Source organism: Panthera onca, chromosome D1 (genome assembly GCF_046562875.1).
Source record: "Panthera onca isolate mPanOnc1 chromosome D1, mPanOnc1 haplotype 2, whole genome shotgun sequence".
NCBI classification, from domain to species: domain Eukaryota; kingdom Metazoa; phylum Chordata; class Mammalia; order Carnivora; family Felidae; genus Panthera; species Panthera onca.
Window position 1 is genome coordinate 55,482,332 of NC_138348.1, and position 13,785 is coordinate 55,496,116.

Consider the following 13,785-nt stretch of genomic DNA (forward strand, 5'->3'; position numbering starts at 1 on the left):
TTCCCTAAATTTATCCATTTTAATACTTAACAGGGTTTACAAATGTACATCTGAATCACTTGTGTTTTACTTATTTTTTTTACTTAATAATTCTTGTTGTAAAGTATAAATAAAAATGGTTAAAATGATAAATTTTATGTTAAGTGTACAATTCAGTGGCATTAAGTACATTCACAGTATTGTGTAACCATCACAACCATTTCTAGAACTTTTTCATCATCCCAAACAGGAAAAATGCACCTGTTATGCAATAATTCTATATCTCCTCCTCCTTTCAGTCCCTTTTAACCTCTGTATTACTTTCTGTCTGTATGAATTAGCCTATTTTGGATACTTATATAAGGGGATTCCTACAGTATTTTTTTTCATGTCTGGATTATTTTACTTGGCTTAATGTTTTTAATATTCATAATATTGTAGCATGTATCAAAGCTTCATTGAAGCTTTAAGGCTGAATATTCTGTTGTATGGATATGCCACATTTTGTTTATCCATTCATCTGTTGTTCGATGTTTGGGTTATTCCACACTTTAGCTATGTGAATAGTGCTGTTATGAACATTGGTGTACAAGTATCTGTTTTCAGTTATTTGGGGTGTATATCTAGGATTGGAATTGTTTGGTCATTCTGTATTTAACCTTTTGAGGAACTGTCAAACTGTTTTCTACAGTACCTACACCATTTTACATTCTTAGCAGCAATGCATGTTTTCATGTTCTCCATTTGCTTGTCAGCACTTAGTATTTTCTGTTTGTGTGTGTATAATAACCATTCTACTGGGTGTGAAGTGGTATTTTGTGCTTATAATTTGCATTTCCTTTATAACTAGTAATGTTGAACATCTTATTTGCTTATTGGCCATTCATCTTCTTTGAAGAAATATCTTGTCTCCTTTTGTGTCTTTTTTAAAAATTATTTTATGTCTGTCATTTTCACAACTGCTTAAGGCAATAATTAGAGTTACAAGATAATGATACTGACTTACAGAGAATTTTTGCTTTTTTATGACAAGTGCTTATTGAGATGAGTCAGAACTGAACTTGTGATTTATACTTTTTACTTTTAGTTCTCTCTTAACTCCAGAGGTAAAGACTTTCCAGGTCCCAACACAGAATAAGTGGCATTCACTAGTGCCCCTAACCTCCTGGTGGCTCCAGACTCCAGTCTCTATCTCTCTAGTCCCTCAAAACTGTCAGGCACACCATCAACCTCTTAACCTTCCCCTTGGAATCAGAGAAGTCCCAAGGAGGGGCTCCTGGCTGGCTCAGTTGGAAGAGCATGTAACTCTTAATCTCAGGGTTGTGAGTTTGAGCCCCATGTGGGGTGTAGAAATCGCTTAAAATCAAAAAGCAAAATTTTAGAGAAGAAAAGTCTCCAGGAGAAAAGCAATCGTAAATAACAGACACCGTTATAATAACACCTCTCTGTGCCAGTGTCCCTCCAGGTGCTGGTTCAGTCCTTTTTTACTATCTTGTTAGCTTTCCATGCCTGTAAAGAGCTCTAGCTTTTCTGATTGTCTCTCTAGGAGGATTGGTTTGTGTTACCCATTAATAGGAAGGCAAGTTTTAACTTTCATGGAAATAACAATTCTTTATTGTCAAGTGCCTATTTCATTGGCTTATTTAATACATATTTAATGACACCATTATAATAAGGACTATAGCATACACGCATTTAGAACAAATGCTGCTGACAGTTGTTACCATATAACTCAGTTGTTGAGATTAGAAATAAATAGATGAGTGCTATTTATATACTGCTTGCAACTTGTATTTTTATTTTTATTTTTTTCAGTTTATTTATTTGGGAGAGAGAGTGGAAGAGGGCCAGAGAGAGAAGGAGAGAGTGAGTCCCAAGAAGGCTCCACACTGTCAGCACAGAGCCTGACGTGGGGCTGGATCTCACGAACTGTGAGATCATGACCTGAGCTGAAATCAAGAGTCTAGAGCTTAACCAACTGAACCACCAGGCGCCCCTGCAGTTTGTTATTTTTAAGAGGGAGTGTAGCATATTAGTTAATCCAGTGAGTTTTTAAGTGAAGATTGATTAATATCTCTTCATATGGTTCTTTGTTTGAAGCTTATATACCACAGACATTCTTGCCTTAAGTAAACCTTCTGTACGCAAATTTGAAATTTTGTGATTATTTGAATATCAGGGGTTTTTACTCCTATTTCTTGTCAACTTTAAAAGAAATCTTATTTAGTCAGCAAATACCTCCTTTCTGTTTCTTCAAGACAGCATGCCAAGTTCTATGAAGAGACAGTCATAAATCCTGACTGTCAAAAAAGGAAGAAAATGTTTAAAGAGAAGACATATAGAGAATTACTCAAAACATGAGACATACTATGATGGGTTATCTAAGTGTCTGGATAAAGTGTTCAGGATTCAGTGAAGGATGACTGTTTTCAAAGGGGATTCCCCACTTTGTTTTGAATGTGCTTAGCATATTCTTCCAAACAGCAGAGTATAATATATTTGAGACCTTAAGTCCTGGTTATATATTAAAGACTGTGAATTGAACCTCTTTGGCCATTGTTATTTATGTAAGAGCTGAATGAGGGTGCTCTTTTTGACTCTGGTTTTTAAGGTAATGCCAGTGATGTGATTATGTGCACCTGAGTTCTTTTTTTTTTTTTTTTGGTCTCTGTTTATAGGAAGAGCATCAAGAAGTTGGTTTTGAAAAACCTTAACAACAGCAATCTCTTTTCTCCTGTTAATCGTGACTCCGAAGATCTCGCTTCACCATCTGATTATCCAGAAAATGGGGAGAGGTAAACCAGATTTTGTTTTGGGTTGTTCCTGGAAGAGAGCCGTGTTCTCATTCTGAAGAGATTCTAAGCTTGGAATTTACTCATTCTATGAAAATGTATGAAGTTTGGTGAATGTTGCATAGTATTACAACATATGAGCATCTAGAAATTAAGTCCTGTTCTTGTTTTTTGAGTACTTTAGACCTTAAAATTATTGGAGTTCTTCTGATTCAGTTTTGCATAACTATTTTGGTATCCGTGCATGTCATTTTGAACCAGGGTTCTCACACATTTGATACCCTTCACCACCTTTAAAATGAGCGATATCTTGTTTGTGATCATTATCAAAGTGATACATGGTCACTGTAACCAAACCAAAAAAATAAGTAATAAGTATACAAGTGTATAAAGGAGGAAGTGGAAATAGTCACCCTTACAACCCTTAATAGTTTGATGTCTTTTCTTAAAATTTTGAAATTTGTTTATATAGATATTGTAGAGATAGGCATGAATGATGCAATGTTTTATAGCTTGCTTATTTTTATTTATTTTATTATAAATACCTTTCTATATCAATATGAATATACATATGCCTCTTTTTTAATTACTTGGTAGCCATTATTGTGAATATATGATAATTAGTTCCCCATTAGAAGACATTTAGATTATTTTGATATTCCTATATTCAGAGTAATGCCTCAGTGAAAAATTCTATTTATATCTTTGCACTCCTGTTTTTGTTTTTTGTTTTTGTCTCTCAGGATAAAATTCTAGTTTGATTTTTCATGAATGAAGCATTTTCTAATACCTTGCTGATAATAATATTGAAAACCTAAAATTTTTCAATTTTTTTAGTTTGAAATTCACCACTCTTATTTGACCTTACATAGTAGAGTGCCTTTTTTTTTTTTAACTAAAAATTGGGAAAATTGGGATGCTCAGATTCACTCATTCACGAAAATATAGGAGTTAAAGGCATGGAATCTACAGCCAGTTTTCCTGGGTTAAAATCCCAACTCTAGCACTTAGAACTTTTTTAATTTGGGCAAGTTACTTTCTTATTCTCTGTCAGTTTTCTTTCCTGTAAAAGAGAATGATAGGAACCTATTACAGAGGGTTACCACAAGTATTAAACAAAATTTTAATATATGGAATTACCTAGAATAGTCCCGGGCACTTATTAGTAAAAGCTCAGTGAAGGTTGGCTATTACCATTGTTACAAAGAGCTAAGATATTATTTGTTTTCTACCTTTTCAGGTTCAGTTTCCTGAGCAAACCTGTTGATGAGAACCATCAGCAGGATGGAGATGATGATTCTCTTGTGTCACGTTTTTATACTAACCCTATTGCCAAACCCATTCCTCAAACCCCAGAGAGTGCTGGAAATAAACACAACAGCAGTAGCAGTGTGGATGATACCATTGTTGCACTAAACATGCGTGCTGCCTTGCGAAATGGGCTGGAAGGAAGCAGTGAAGAGACCTCTTTTCATGAGGAGTCACTGCAGGATGACAGAGAAGAAATAGAAAATAATGCTTACCATATGCATCCAGCAGGTCAGATTTAGATTGGTACATGAGTAATCTTTTACTAGTCATTTAAGACCTCTTACTTGTCACAGATTTTCAACTTAGTGGAAGTCAGGTATCTGAACTTTTTAATGTTTTTATTGCATTTTCTAGAAGTTAACATTTTAAACCCTTTTCACATACTCTTTGGTTGATTTTTTATTTTTTTTAATGTTTATTTATTTTGAAAGAGAAAGTGCACTCACATGAGCAGGGGAGGAGCAGAGGGAGAGGGAGAGAATCCCAGGCAGGCTTCAGATTCAATGTGGAGCCTGACACGGGTCTTGATCTCAGGACTGTGAGATCATGACCTGAGCCGAAATTGAAAGTCGGACACTTAACTGACTGAGCCACCCAGGTGCCCCTGCTTTGGTTGATTCTTAATTCACATACTTTCTGTATTTTTGGAGTAAATTCATGTCATTAATTATCCTGGCATAAAGATCCCAAATTTTATAGCCACAGAGACTATCCTACTTTTTCTAGCTTTATAAACTCAGATTGCTTACTAGTTTTTTAATTAAAATAATAGTGATAATTATTATCATATAAGGGTTTGAGATATGAATTAACATAGTATATAAACCATAATGACTGAAATGTGTAGGGATTCAAATGGTATACGTTGTTATGTTTATTTATTATCACCTCAGTTCTGTGCTTTTCTTTCGTTCCCCCCAGCAATGAACTGATTAGTTTTTCCCAACTGATCTATGAAACAAATAATGTAAACTACAAGATTATAGGGTCTTGATTGTTTACTTAAAGCTTGCCTTTTTTTCTTTGTTGACCTAATATCTCATTTGTTGTTGTTGTTGTTTTAATTTTTTTTTTAATTTTTTTTTTTTTAATGTTTATTTATTTTTGAGACAATGCAAGAGACAGAGTGCAAGCAGTGGAGGGGCAGACGGAGGGAGACACAGAATCTGAAGCGGGCTCCAGGCTCTGAGCAGTTAGCCCAGAGCCGACACAGGGCTCAAACTCATGAACCGTGAGATCATGACCTGAGCCGAAGTCTGACACTTAACTGACTGAGCCACTCAGGCGCCCCTGTTGTTGTTTTTTTTTAATGTTTATTTATTTTTGAGAGAGAGTGTGGGCAGGGGAGGGGCAGAGAGAGAGGGAAAGGGAGAATCCCAAGCAGACTTCATGCTGTCAGCACAGAGCTTGACACGGGGCTCAAACCTACAAACACAAGATCATGACCTGAGCCAAAATTGAGAGATGCTTAACTGACTGAGTCACACAGGCACCCCTCATTTGGGTTTTGATTAATGTAATCACATTCCTTTTTTTTTTTTTAACAGATACAATTTATATATAGTGAAGTGCACAGATATTAAGTGTTTTATTTCAATCAATTTTGACATATATATACTGAATATATATAATGGAAACTGGAAAGTTTTTATGTCCCCATCCCCAGAAGTTGACCACAGTCTGGTTTCTGTCACATAGATTAGTTTTGCCTATTCTTGGACTTTATATAAATGGAATAATACTATATATATTCTTTTTGACTCTATAATTTTTATCAGATTTAATCCACAATATGTCAACAGTTCATTCTTTTTTTATTGTTGAGTAGTAATCCATTACTATAAATATGCCACATTTGGTTTATCCATTCTCTGTTAGTGAACATTTGAGTTGTTTTATAGTTCATCTTGCAGTGTCTGTAACATTTTTCTGTATCTAATCATCTTACTGCCTTCACATATATTTTCTGGTCACTTGGTGCCCTGTGAAAACAACTTTATATTTTATTTGTGTGTGTATCTACATGAATTCATTATGCTACTACATCGGTTTTTCAAATACCCAGTCTAGATTTTTTTTTTTTTTTAATTGCTCTTTGTTTTCTCATTGACCTTGTTTGTCACCTCTCATTTTAAAGTTCCATCCCCAGGGACACTATAACAACTCTCTAAACATTGCCAGTAGAGAAACACATTGAGTATACAAGTGGGCATTGCAGGAGGATGAAGTTTGATTTGATATTAGCCTTAAATTCTCTCACAAAGCAAGTTAGCCTAATTTGTACCTATAAATGGGACAAGGGGTGATTACAACAAGCATACCAGTGTTCTGTTTTCTTGAGTTCTTCAGAAATCTACTTAGTTAATACTTTTAAAAATAACACTAATTTAGACCTTTTTTTGTTTTTATTTTTAAATAACACTAGATGTTTAAGTTTCCATTTATCCTTGGGACTTTCTTATGTAGGATTTTTCTTTTTCTTTTCTTTTTTTTCTTTTCTTTTCTTTTCTTTTTTAATTTATTTGGAGAGAGAGACAGAGAGCAGGGGAGGGGCGGAGAGAGAGAATCCTAAGCAGGCTCTGCACTGCCAGCATGGAGCCCAGCACTGCTAACATGGAGCCCAGTACGGGGCTCGAGCCCATAAACTGTGCGATCATGACCTGAGTCTAAACTAAGAGTCAGACACTTAACTGACTAAGCCACCCATGTACCCCTCGTGTCGGATTTTTCATCTTGACTTTAGCTCTTTACTTAGGGATGTAAATTTGAAAGATAAAAGGGGTTTATGGAAGACAGGCTGTAAAATAACACGTATTGACTTTGGAGTTATAGCTCTGCCTATACCACCGAATTACTTTGTAATCAAGGCAGGTTCTTTACACATTGGGTTTTGGAATTTTCATCTGTAGAATAAAAGTATCTTAAGTAACCCTTTCTCAGAACTCATTTTATGGATTATGTTTCATAGTATAGTATGTTAATGGAGGCCGTATGAAAAGAAGTTTCTCTGGTTAATTAGCGTGAGAAACACTGGATTAAGTGAAGTTAAATAGACTTAATTATTTGACAAGTTCTCAGAGCCTGTAACATACTATCATGTGCATGTTTCCCAAACTTACTTGACCAGGAATCTTTAAACAAAAAAAAAAAAAAAAAAAAAAAACACGGTTTCTCTTAGGCATATAGTGTTCCTTAGAAAACCAGTTTGGAAAAATGCTTTATTCCTATATGTTTTCTCTTTATTTAATAATTTATTTAGTTACTGATTGTTTCAGATTATATTAGCTTTTAGATTATTATTTTTCAAAAAGGAAAAAGTGAAATATGAAAATTCCTCTACCTAAGGACAATTACGATTAATACTATATTTGCTGTTTCTTTTGTCATAGGCATTGTTCTCACTAAGGTTGGTTACTACACTATTCCATCTATGGATGACCTTGCCAAAATTACCAATGAAAAAGGAGAATGCATTGTCTCTGACTTCACTATTGGTCGTAAAGGTGAGTGTGAACGTAGAAGTTTGTAGTGTTTAAGCCAAAGATCTTCACCTTATTTTTGTAATTAAGTAAAAGAAGCTCTTGATAGCTGAATCCATTTCTTTTTTCCCCTATACTTGGACCCACCTTGACCTTCACGGTAGACACTTTGACAAGTAACAAAATAAGCTTATAATCGTGTAACATTCTTTGGTAACTGTTTGGCTCATTGGAGTTTTCTACAATTAAAGAAAGTAAGCAAGAAAATACTAAGAGAAAATTTAGTAATAAAAGATGGAGTAGTATTTAGGTTTAACTTCATACTAAGTTAATACAGATAACTTTTGGGGGGGGAAAATCTCATCTTGCTATATTGTATTTTCAAAAGGGCTCTCAGGTACACTGAAAGCTAGGTACTAAGTAAAGGTTGTTTCAAATGTAGCAGTAGTACAGATACTTAGAAGAGATTTAAGAAGGCTGTTTTGAGGATAAGTGCTACAGAAATGTAGATGTTAAACTAGATAACTGTGTTTGATGTCACCCCCTAATACATACTATGGATGAAATAACACAGTGAAAGTATTACCAGATGATTTAAAATGTTCATGTTTAGCGACATCTGGCTGGCTCAGTCGACAGAGCATGTGACTCTTGTTCTCTGGGTTGTGAGTTTGAGCCCCATGTTGAATGTAGAGATTATTTAAAATTGTTAAGAAAATTAAATAAAATCCTGATTAATGTTTAAAGCTGCTTGCTTCCTCTGATTATTTAGTCACTGGGAGTATAAAATAGATTATTTGCCTTCTATACAGGATGAGTTTTTAACTATTTCCTTTGACTTGTAGGTTATGGTTCAATCTATTTTGAAGGAGATGTGAATTTGACAAATCTAAATTTGGATGATATTGTGCATATTCGAAGGAAAGAAGTGATTGTCTACTTAGATGATAACCAAAAACCACCTGTGGGTGAAGGGCTAAATAGGTATGAATTTATTTATGTATTTAGAAAAATCTGCTTGGGGTGCGTAGGTGGCTCAGTCAGTTAAGCGTCTGACTTTGGCTCAGGTCATGATCTCACAGTTCGTGGGTTCAGGCCCTGTGTTGAGCTCTGTGCTGACAGCTCAGAGCCTGGAGCCTGCTTTGGATTCTGTGTGTGTCTCTCCCTCCTTCCTCCACTCGCATTCTCTTTCTCTCAAAATAAATAAACGTTGAAAAAAAATTTTAAGGAAAAAAAAGAAAAAATAATCCACTAAATCACATTTTTTTATATTATATACATTTTCCTGCAACTTGCTTTTTTGACCTACTGTACAGTCTAAGATGATTGTTTCTTTAATTTAAAAGTAAAAATGGTAAAGAAATGCCACACTAGGACTTTTTTTTGCCTCCTTTTCCCTAATATCATGAGGACCAACTGTTACTTTCCCAAAACACTTTTTAATAGTACTTTTTTTTCTTGTGTCTGCTATGATCATTTTTAACTCTCTTTATTGTAATTGGAGAAACTAGCTTCAGATACCTGTTCAGACACATGAAAGGGCCACAGGTAAAATAATTTATGTTCACAACCTACCAAGATTGAACTGTGAAGAAGTGGAAATTCAGAATAGCCCTATAAGTATAATAATTTTTAGATATTTCCTATTGTAGCAGTATTCTCATACAGGGAGTCATGACCCTGAAGCTTTTCTTTCCAGGAAGCAACTTTATTTGTGCCGGTACGGCTCAGTTGGGTTTGTACACGAAGAACTGAGCCCCAAACGCCGCCTGGTATAGTTTTTAATACGTTTTCTATTTCTTTGTCTCTCTTATATGGTAACAGACAAACATGCAGTCTGATTAAGTGGTCTCATGTTACAAGGTCATGAGGGATGTTGTCACATACACATATAGCCAGGTTGCCTTGAGGGTTTTTTTTTTTTTTCTCTCTCTCTCTCCTTAGGGGACCCTACCAACCATAATAAGGAAATTGAATCAGTAATCAAAAAATACAGCCCCCCCCCATGCCCCCAAAAGCCTTCAACCACATGACTTCAGACTACAGATCAATATCCTTGATGAATACCGAAGTAAATATCTTCAACAAAATATACATTTGACCCTTGAACTGTGTGAGCCCACATACATGGGTTTTTTTAATAGTACAGTACTGTAACTGCATTTTCCTTACGATTTTCTTAACATTTTCTTTTTTCTAGTTTATTATAATACAGTATATAATCACATAACATACAAAATATGTGTTAGTCAGTGGTTTATGTTATCAGTAAGGCTTCTAGTCAACTAGGCTATTAGTAGTAAAGTTTTGTGGGAGTCAGATACACAGATTTTCAACTGCACAGGGGGTTGGTACCCAACCCCAGCATTGTTCTGTCACCAGTTGTATTAGCAAATGGATTTCAGTAGTACATCGGGAGGATTTTACACCATGACCAAGTAGGATTTATTCCTGAAACACAAGGAAGGTTTAACATAGAAAAATTGATCTTGTAATACATCATGTTTATAAAATGAATGAAGAAAATCACATGATAATCTCAACTGATGAGAAAAAGCATTTTGACAAAATACCCTTTTATGAGAAAGCCACGCAACAAACTAGAGATAGAGGAAAACTATCTCAGCTTAATGGAGGCCATATTTTCAACGTCCACAGAAAATATGCTCAGTGGTGGAAGAGTGAAAGCTTTTCCTTGCCACTTTTATTCAATATAACTGCCAGGGCAGTTATGCAAGGAACAGAAATACAAGGTATCATCCTGGGGGCCCTGGGTGGCTTAGTTAAGCATCCGACTCTTGATTACAGTTCGGGTTATGATCTCACAGTTGTGAGATTGAGCCCTGCGTTGGGCTCTGTGCAGGTCATGGAGCCTGCTTAAGAGATTCTCTGTGTCTCTGTCTGTCTGTCTGTCTGTCTCTCTCTCTCTCTCTGCACCTCCCCTGTGTGCTCCCACCATCTGTCTCAAAAGAAAAAAGGCATCACCCAGATTGGAAAGGAGGAAGTAAAATATCTCTGTTGAGAGATGACATGATCTTATGTGGGAAACCTAAAGATTCCATAAAAAACAGTTATAAATTCAGCAAGGTAGCAGGATACAAAATTAACTCACAAAAATCAGTTAAGTTTCTATATACTAATAATGAACAGTCCAAAAAGGAAAGCAGTTCCATCAAAAAGAATAAAATATTTAGGAATAAGATTAACCAGGGAAGCAAAAGCTGAAAGAAGACAAACAAATGGTAATTATCTCATGTTCATGGATTGGAAGACTAAATTATTAAGATGTCTATACTACCCAAAGCAATCTACAGATATAATGTAATCCCTATGAAGATACTAGCAGCATTGTACCTCACATATGTAGTTATTTTTGACAAGACTGCCAAAACCATTCAGTAGGGGAAAGAACAATCTCTTTACCAAATGATTCTGGGAAACCTGTATGCAGAAGCATGAAGTTGTACTTTTATACTATATTAAAAAAAAAAAAAAAAAAAACCTCAAAATGGACTAAAGCCTCAACATAAGACCTAAAACTTACAACACTCTTAGAGTAAAACATAGGGGAAGTTTTGTGTGTGTGTGTGTGTGTGTGTGTGTGTGTGTGTGTGTGTGTGTGTGTATTTTTTTTTTTTTTTTTTTTTAAGTTTTTAGTTTACATACAGTGTATTAGTTTCAGGAGTACAGTATTCAACACTTCCATACATCACCCAGTGCTCATCACAAGTGCACTCCTTAATCCCCATTATCCATTTAACCCAACCCCCCCCCCCCCCAACCCCTCTGGTAACCATCATTTTGTTCTCTATGGTCAAGAGTCTGTTTTTTGGTTTGCCTCTCACTTTTTTCCCTCCTTTGCTTATTTGTTTTTTGAATTCCAGATATGAGTGAAATCATACAGTATTTATCTTTCTCAGAGTAATTTTGTTTAACATAATACTCTCTAGCTCCGTCCATGTTGTTGCAAATGGCAACATTTCATTCTTTTTTAAGGCTGAATAATATTTAATGGGGTGTGTGGTGTGTGTATACTTCTTTATCCACTCATCAATTGATGGACACTTGAACTGTTTCCATAATTTGGCTATTATAATTATAATACTGTAAACATTGGGGTGCATGTATCCCTTTGAATTAGTATTTTTGTGTTCTTTGGGTAAACACCTCAGTTCAATTGCTGCATCACAGAGTAGTTCTGTTTTTTTTTTTAATGTTTGTTTATTTTCGAGAGAGAGAGAGAGCACGAGTGGGGGAGGGACAGAGAGAGAGGGAGACACAGAATCCAAAGCAGTCTCCAGGCTTCAAGCTGTCAGCACAGAGCCAGACATGGGGCTCAAACTCATGAACTGTGAGATCATGACCTGACCTGAAGTCAGACACTCAACCGACTGAGCCACCCAGGTGCCCCAGAGTAGTTCTATTTTTAACTTTTTGAGGAATCTCCATACTATTTCCCACAGTGGCTGCACCAGTTTGCATTCCCACCAACAGTGCAAACAGGTTCCTTTTTCTCCACATCCTCGCCAGTACCTGTTGTTGTTTCCTGTGTTGTTGATTTTAGCTATTCTGACAGGTATGAGTGATATCTCATTGTAGTTTTGATTTGCATTTCCCTGTTGATGAGTGATACTGAGCATCTTTTCATGTGTTTTGGCCATCTGTACGTCTTCTTTGGGAAAACTGTCTATTCATGTCTTCTGTCCATTTTTAATTGGATTATTCATTTTTTGGGTATTGAGTATTATAAGTTCTTTGTGTATTGTGGATACTAGCCCTTTATCAGATATGTCATTTGCAAACACCGTCTCCCATTTCTTAGGTTGCCTTTTGGTTTTGTTGATTGATTCCTTCATTGTGTAGAAGGTTGTTATTTTAGTATAGTCCCAATAGTTTATTTTTTATTTTGTTTCCCTTGCCTCTGGAGACATACCTAGAAAGAAGTTGCTGTGGCCAGTGTTAAAGAAGTTAACTGCCTGTGTTCTCTCCTAAGATTTTTATGGTTTCAGGTCTCACATTTAGGTCTTTAATCCATTTTGAATTTATTTTTGTGTATGGTGTAAGAAAGTGGTCCAGTTTTATTCTTTAGCATGTTACTGTCCAGTTTTCCCAACACCATTTTTTGAAGAGACGTTCTTTTTTTAAATGGTTGTTTATTTTTAAGAGAGAGGGAATGGGGGGAAGGGCAGAAAGAATGGGAGACGGAAAATCCCAAGCAGACTCCTTGTTCCCAGCACAGAGCCTGATGTGTGGTTCAAACTCATTAACCATGAGATCATGATCTGAGCTGATGGAAATCAAGAGTTGGGACAGTTAACCAACTGAGCCACCCAGGTGCCCCAAGGCCTTCTTTTTACCATGTCATTATATTTTGACAAGGATTTACTGAATACAACACTAAAAGCATAGGCAACAATAGTAAAAATGAACAAATTAGACTACATTAAAATATAAGAACCCTGTACATCTAAGAACACATGCAACAGAATGAAAAGCCAACCTGCAGAATGGGAGCAAATATTTACAAATCATATTTCTGGTAAGTGGTTAATATGAAGAACTATATCTCAACAACAACAAAAATACCACCAAAAAAAAAACTGGACAAAGGACTTCAGTACACATGTCTCCAGAGATACAGATGGCCAGCAAACATATGAAAAGGTACTCAACATTGCTAATAATTAGAGAAATGCAAATCAAAACCACAGTGAGCCATCATACCATCAGGATCGTTACTAAGTTTAAAAAAGAAAAGTTTTGGCAAGAATATGGAGAAATTGGAACCTTTGTATATCTTGGTGGGAATGTAAAATCGTTCAGTTACTATGGAAAAGAGTATGGTGATTCCTCAGAAAATTAAAAATGACCATCAGTTTCTAAAGAATTGGAAGCAATATACACATATATGTGTATGTATGTGTGTGTATGTATCTAGATATATACGTATATCTATATATGAGTATAGATATAGATATGTAGATGTGCATACAGATATAGATACATAGATGTATATATAGATATATATCCTGGGTATATATCCAGATGGATTGGCAGCAGGATCTCACAACCATGAGTGATTACACACCCATGTTCATAACAGTGTTCATAATAGCAAAGAAGTAGAAGCAACCCAAATATTCATTGACAGATGAATGGATAAACAAAATCTTTTTACACACAATGGAATATTATATAGCCTTAAAAAGGAAGGAAGTTCTGAC

At 35.5% G+C, this 13,785-nt stretch overlaps 1 protein-coding gene across 7 annotated transcripts in view; it reads left to right on the forward strand.

The window, feature by feature from the left end:
• Positions 1-13,785, forward strand: part of NUP98 (nucleoporin 98 and 96 precursor) — a 116,136-nt gene that overhangs the window by 58,955 nt on the left and 43,396 nt on the right. For all 7 annotated transcript variants that reach the window (XM_060605721.2, XM_060605720.2, XM_060605725.2 and 4 more), the window contains 4 exons: positions 2,658-2,774; positions 4,012-4,310; positions 7,472-7,585; positions 8,407-8,545. In XM_060605721.2, the coding sequence (XP_060461704.1) occupies positions 2,658-2,774; positions 4,012-4,310; positions 7,472-7,585; positions 8,407-8,545 (669 nt within the window). The remainder of the gene's footprint in view (positions 1-2,657; positions 2,775-4,011; positions 4,311-7,471; positions 7,586-8,406; positions 8,546-13,785) is intronic.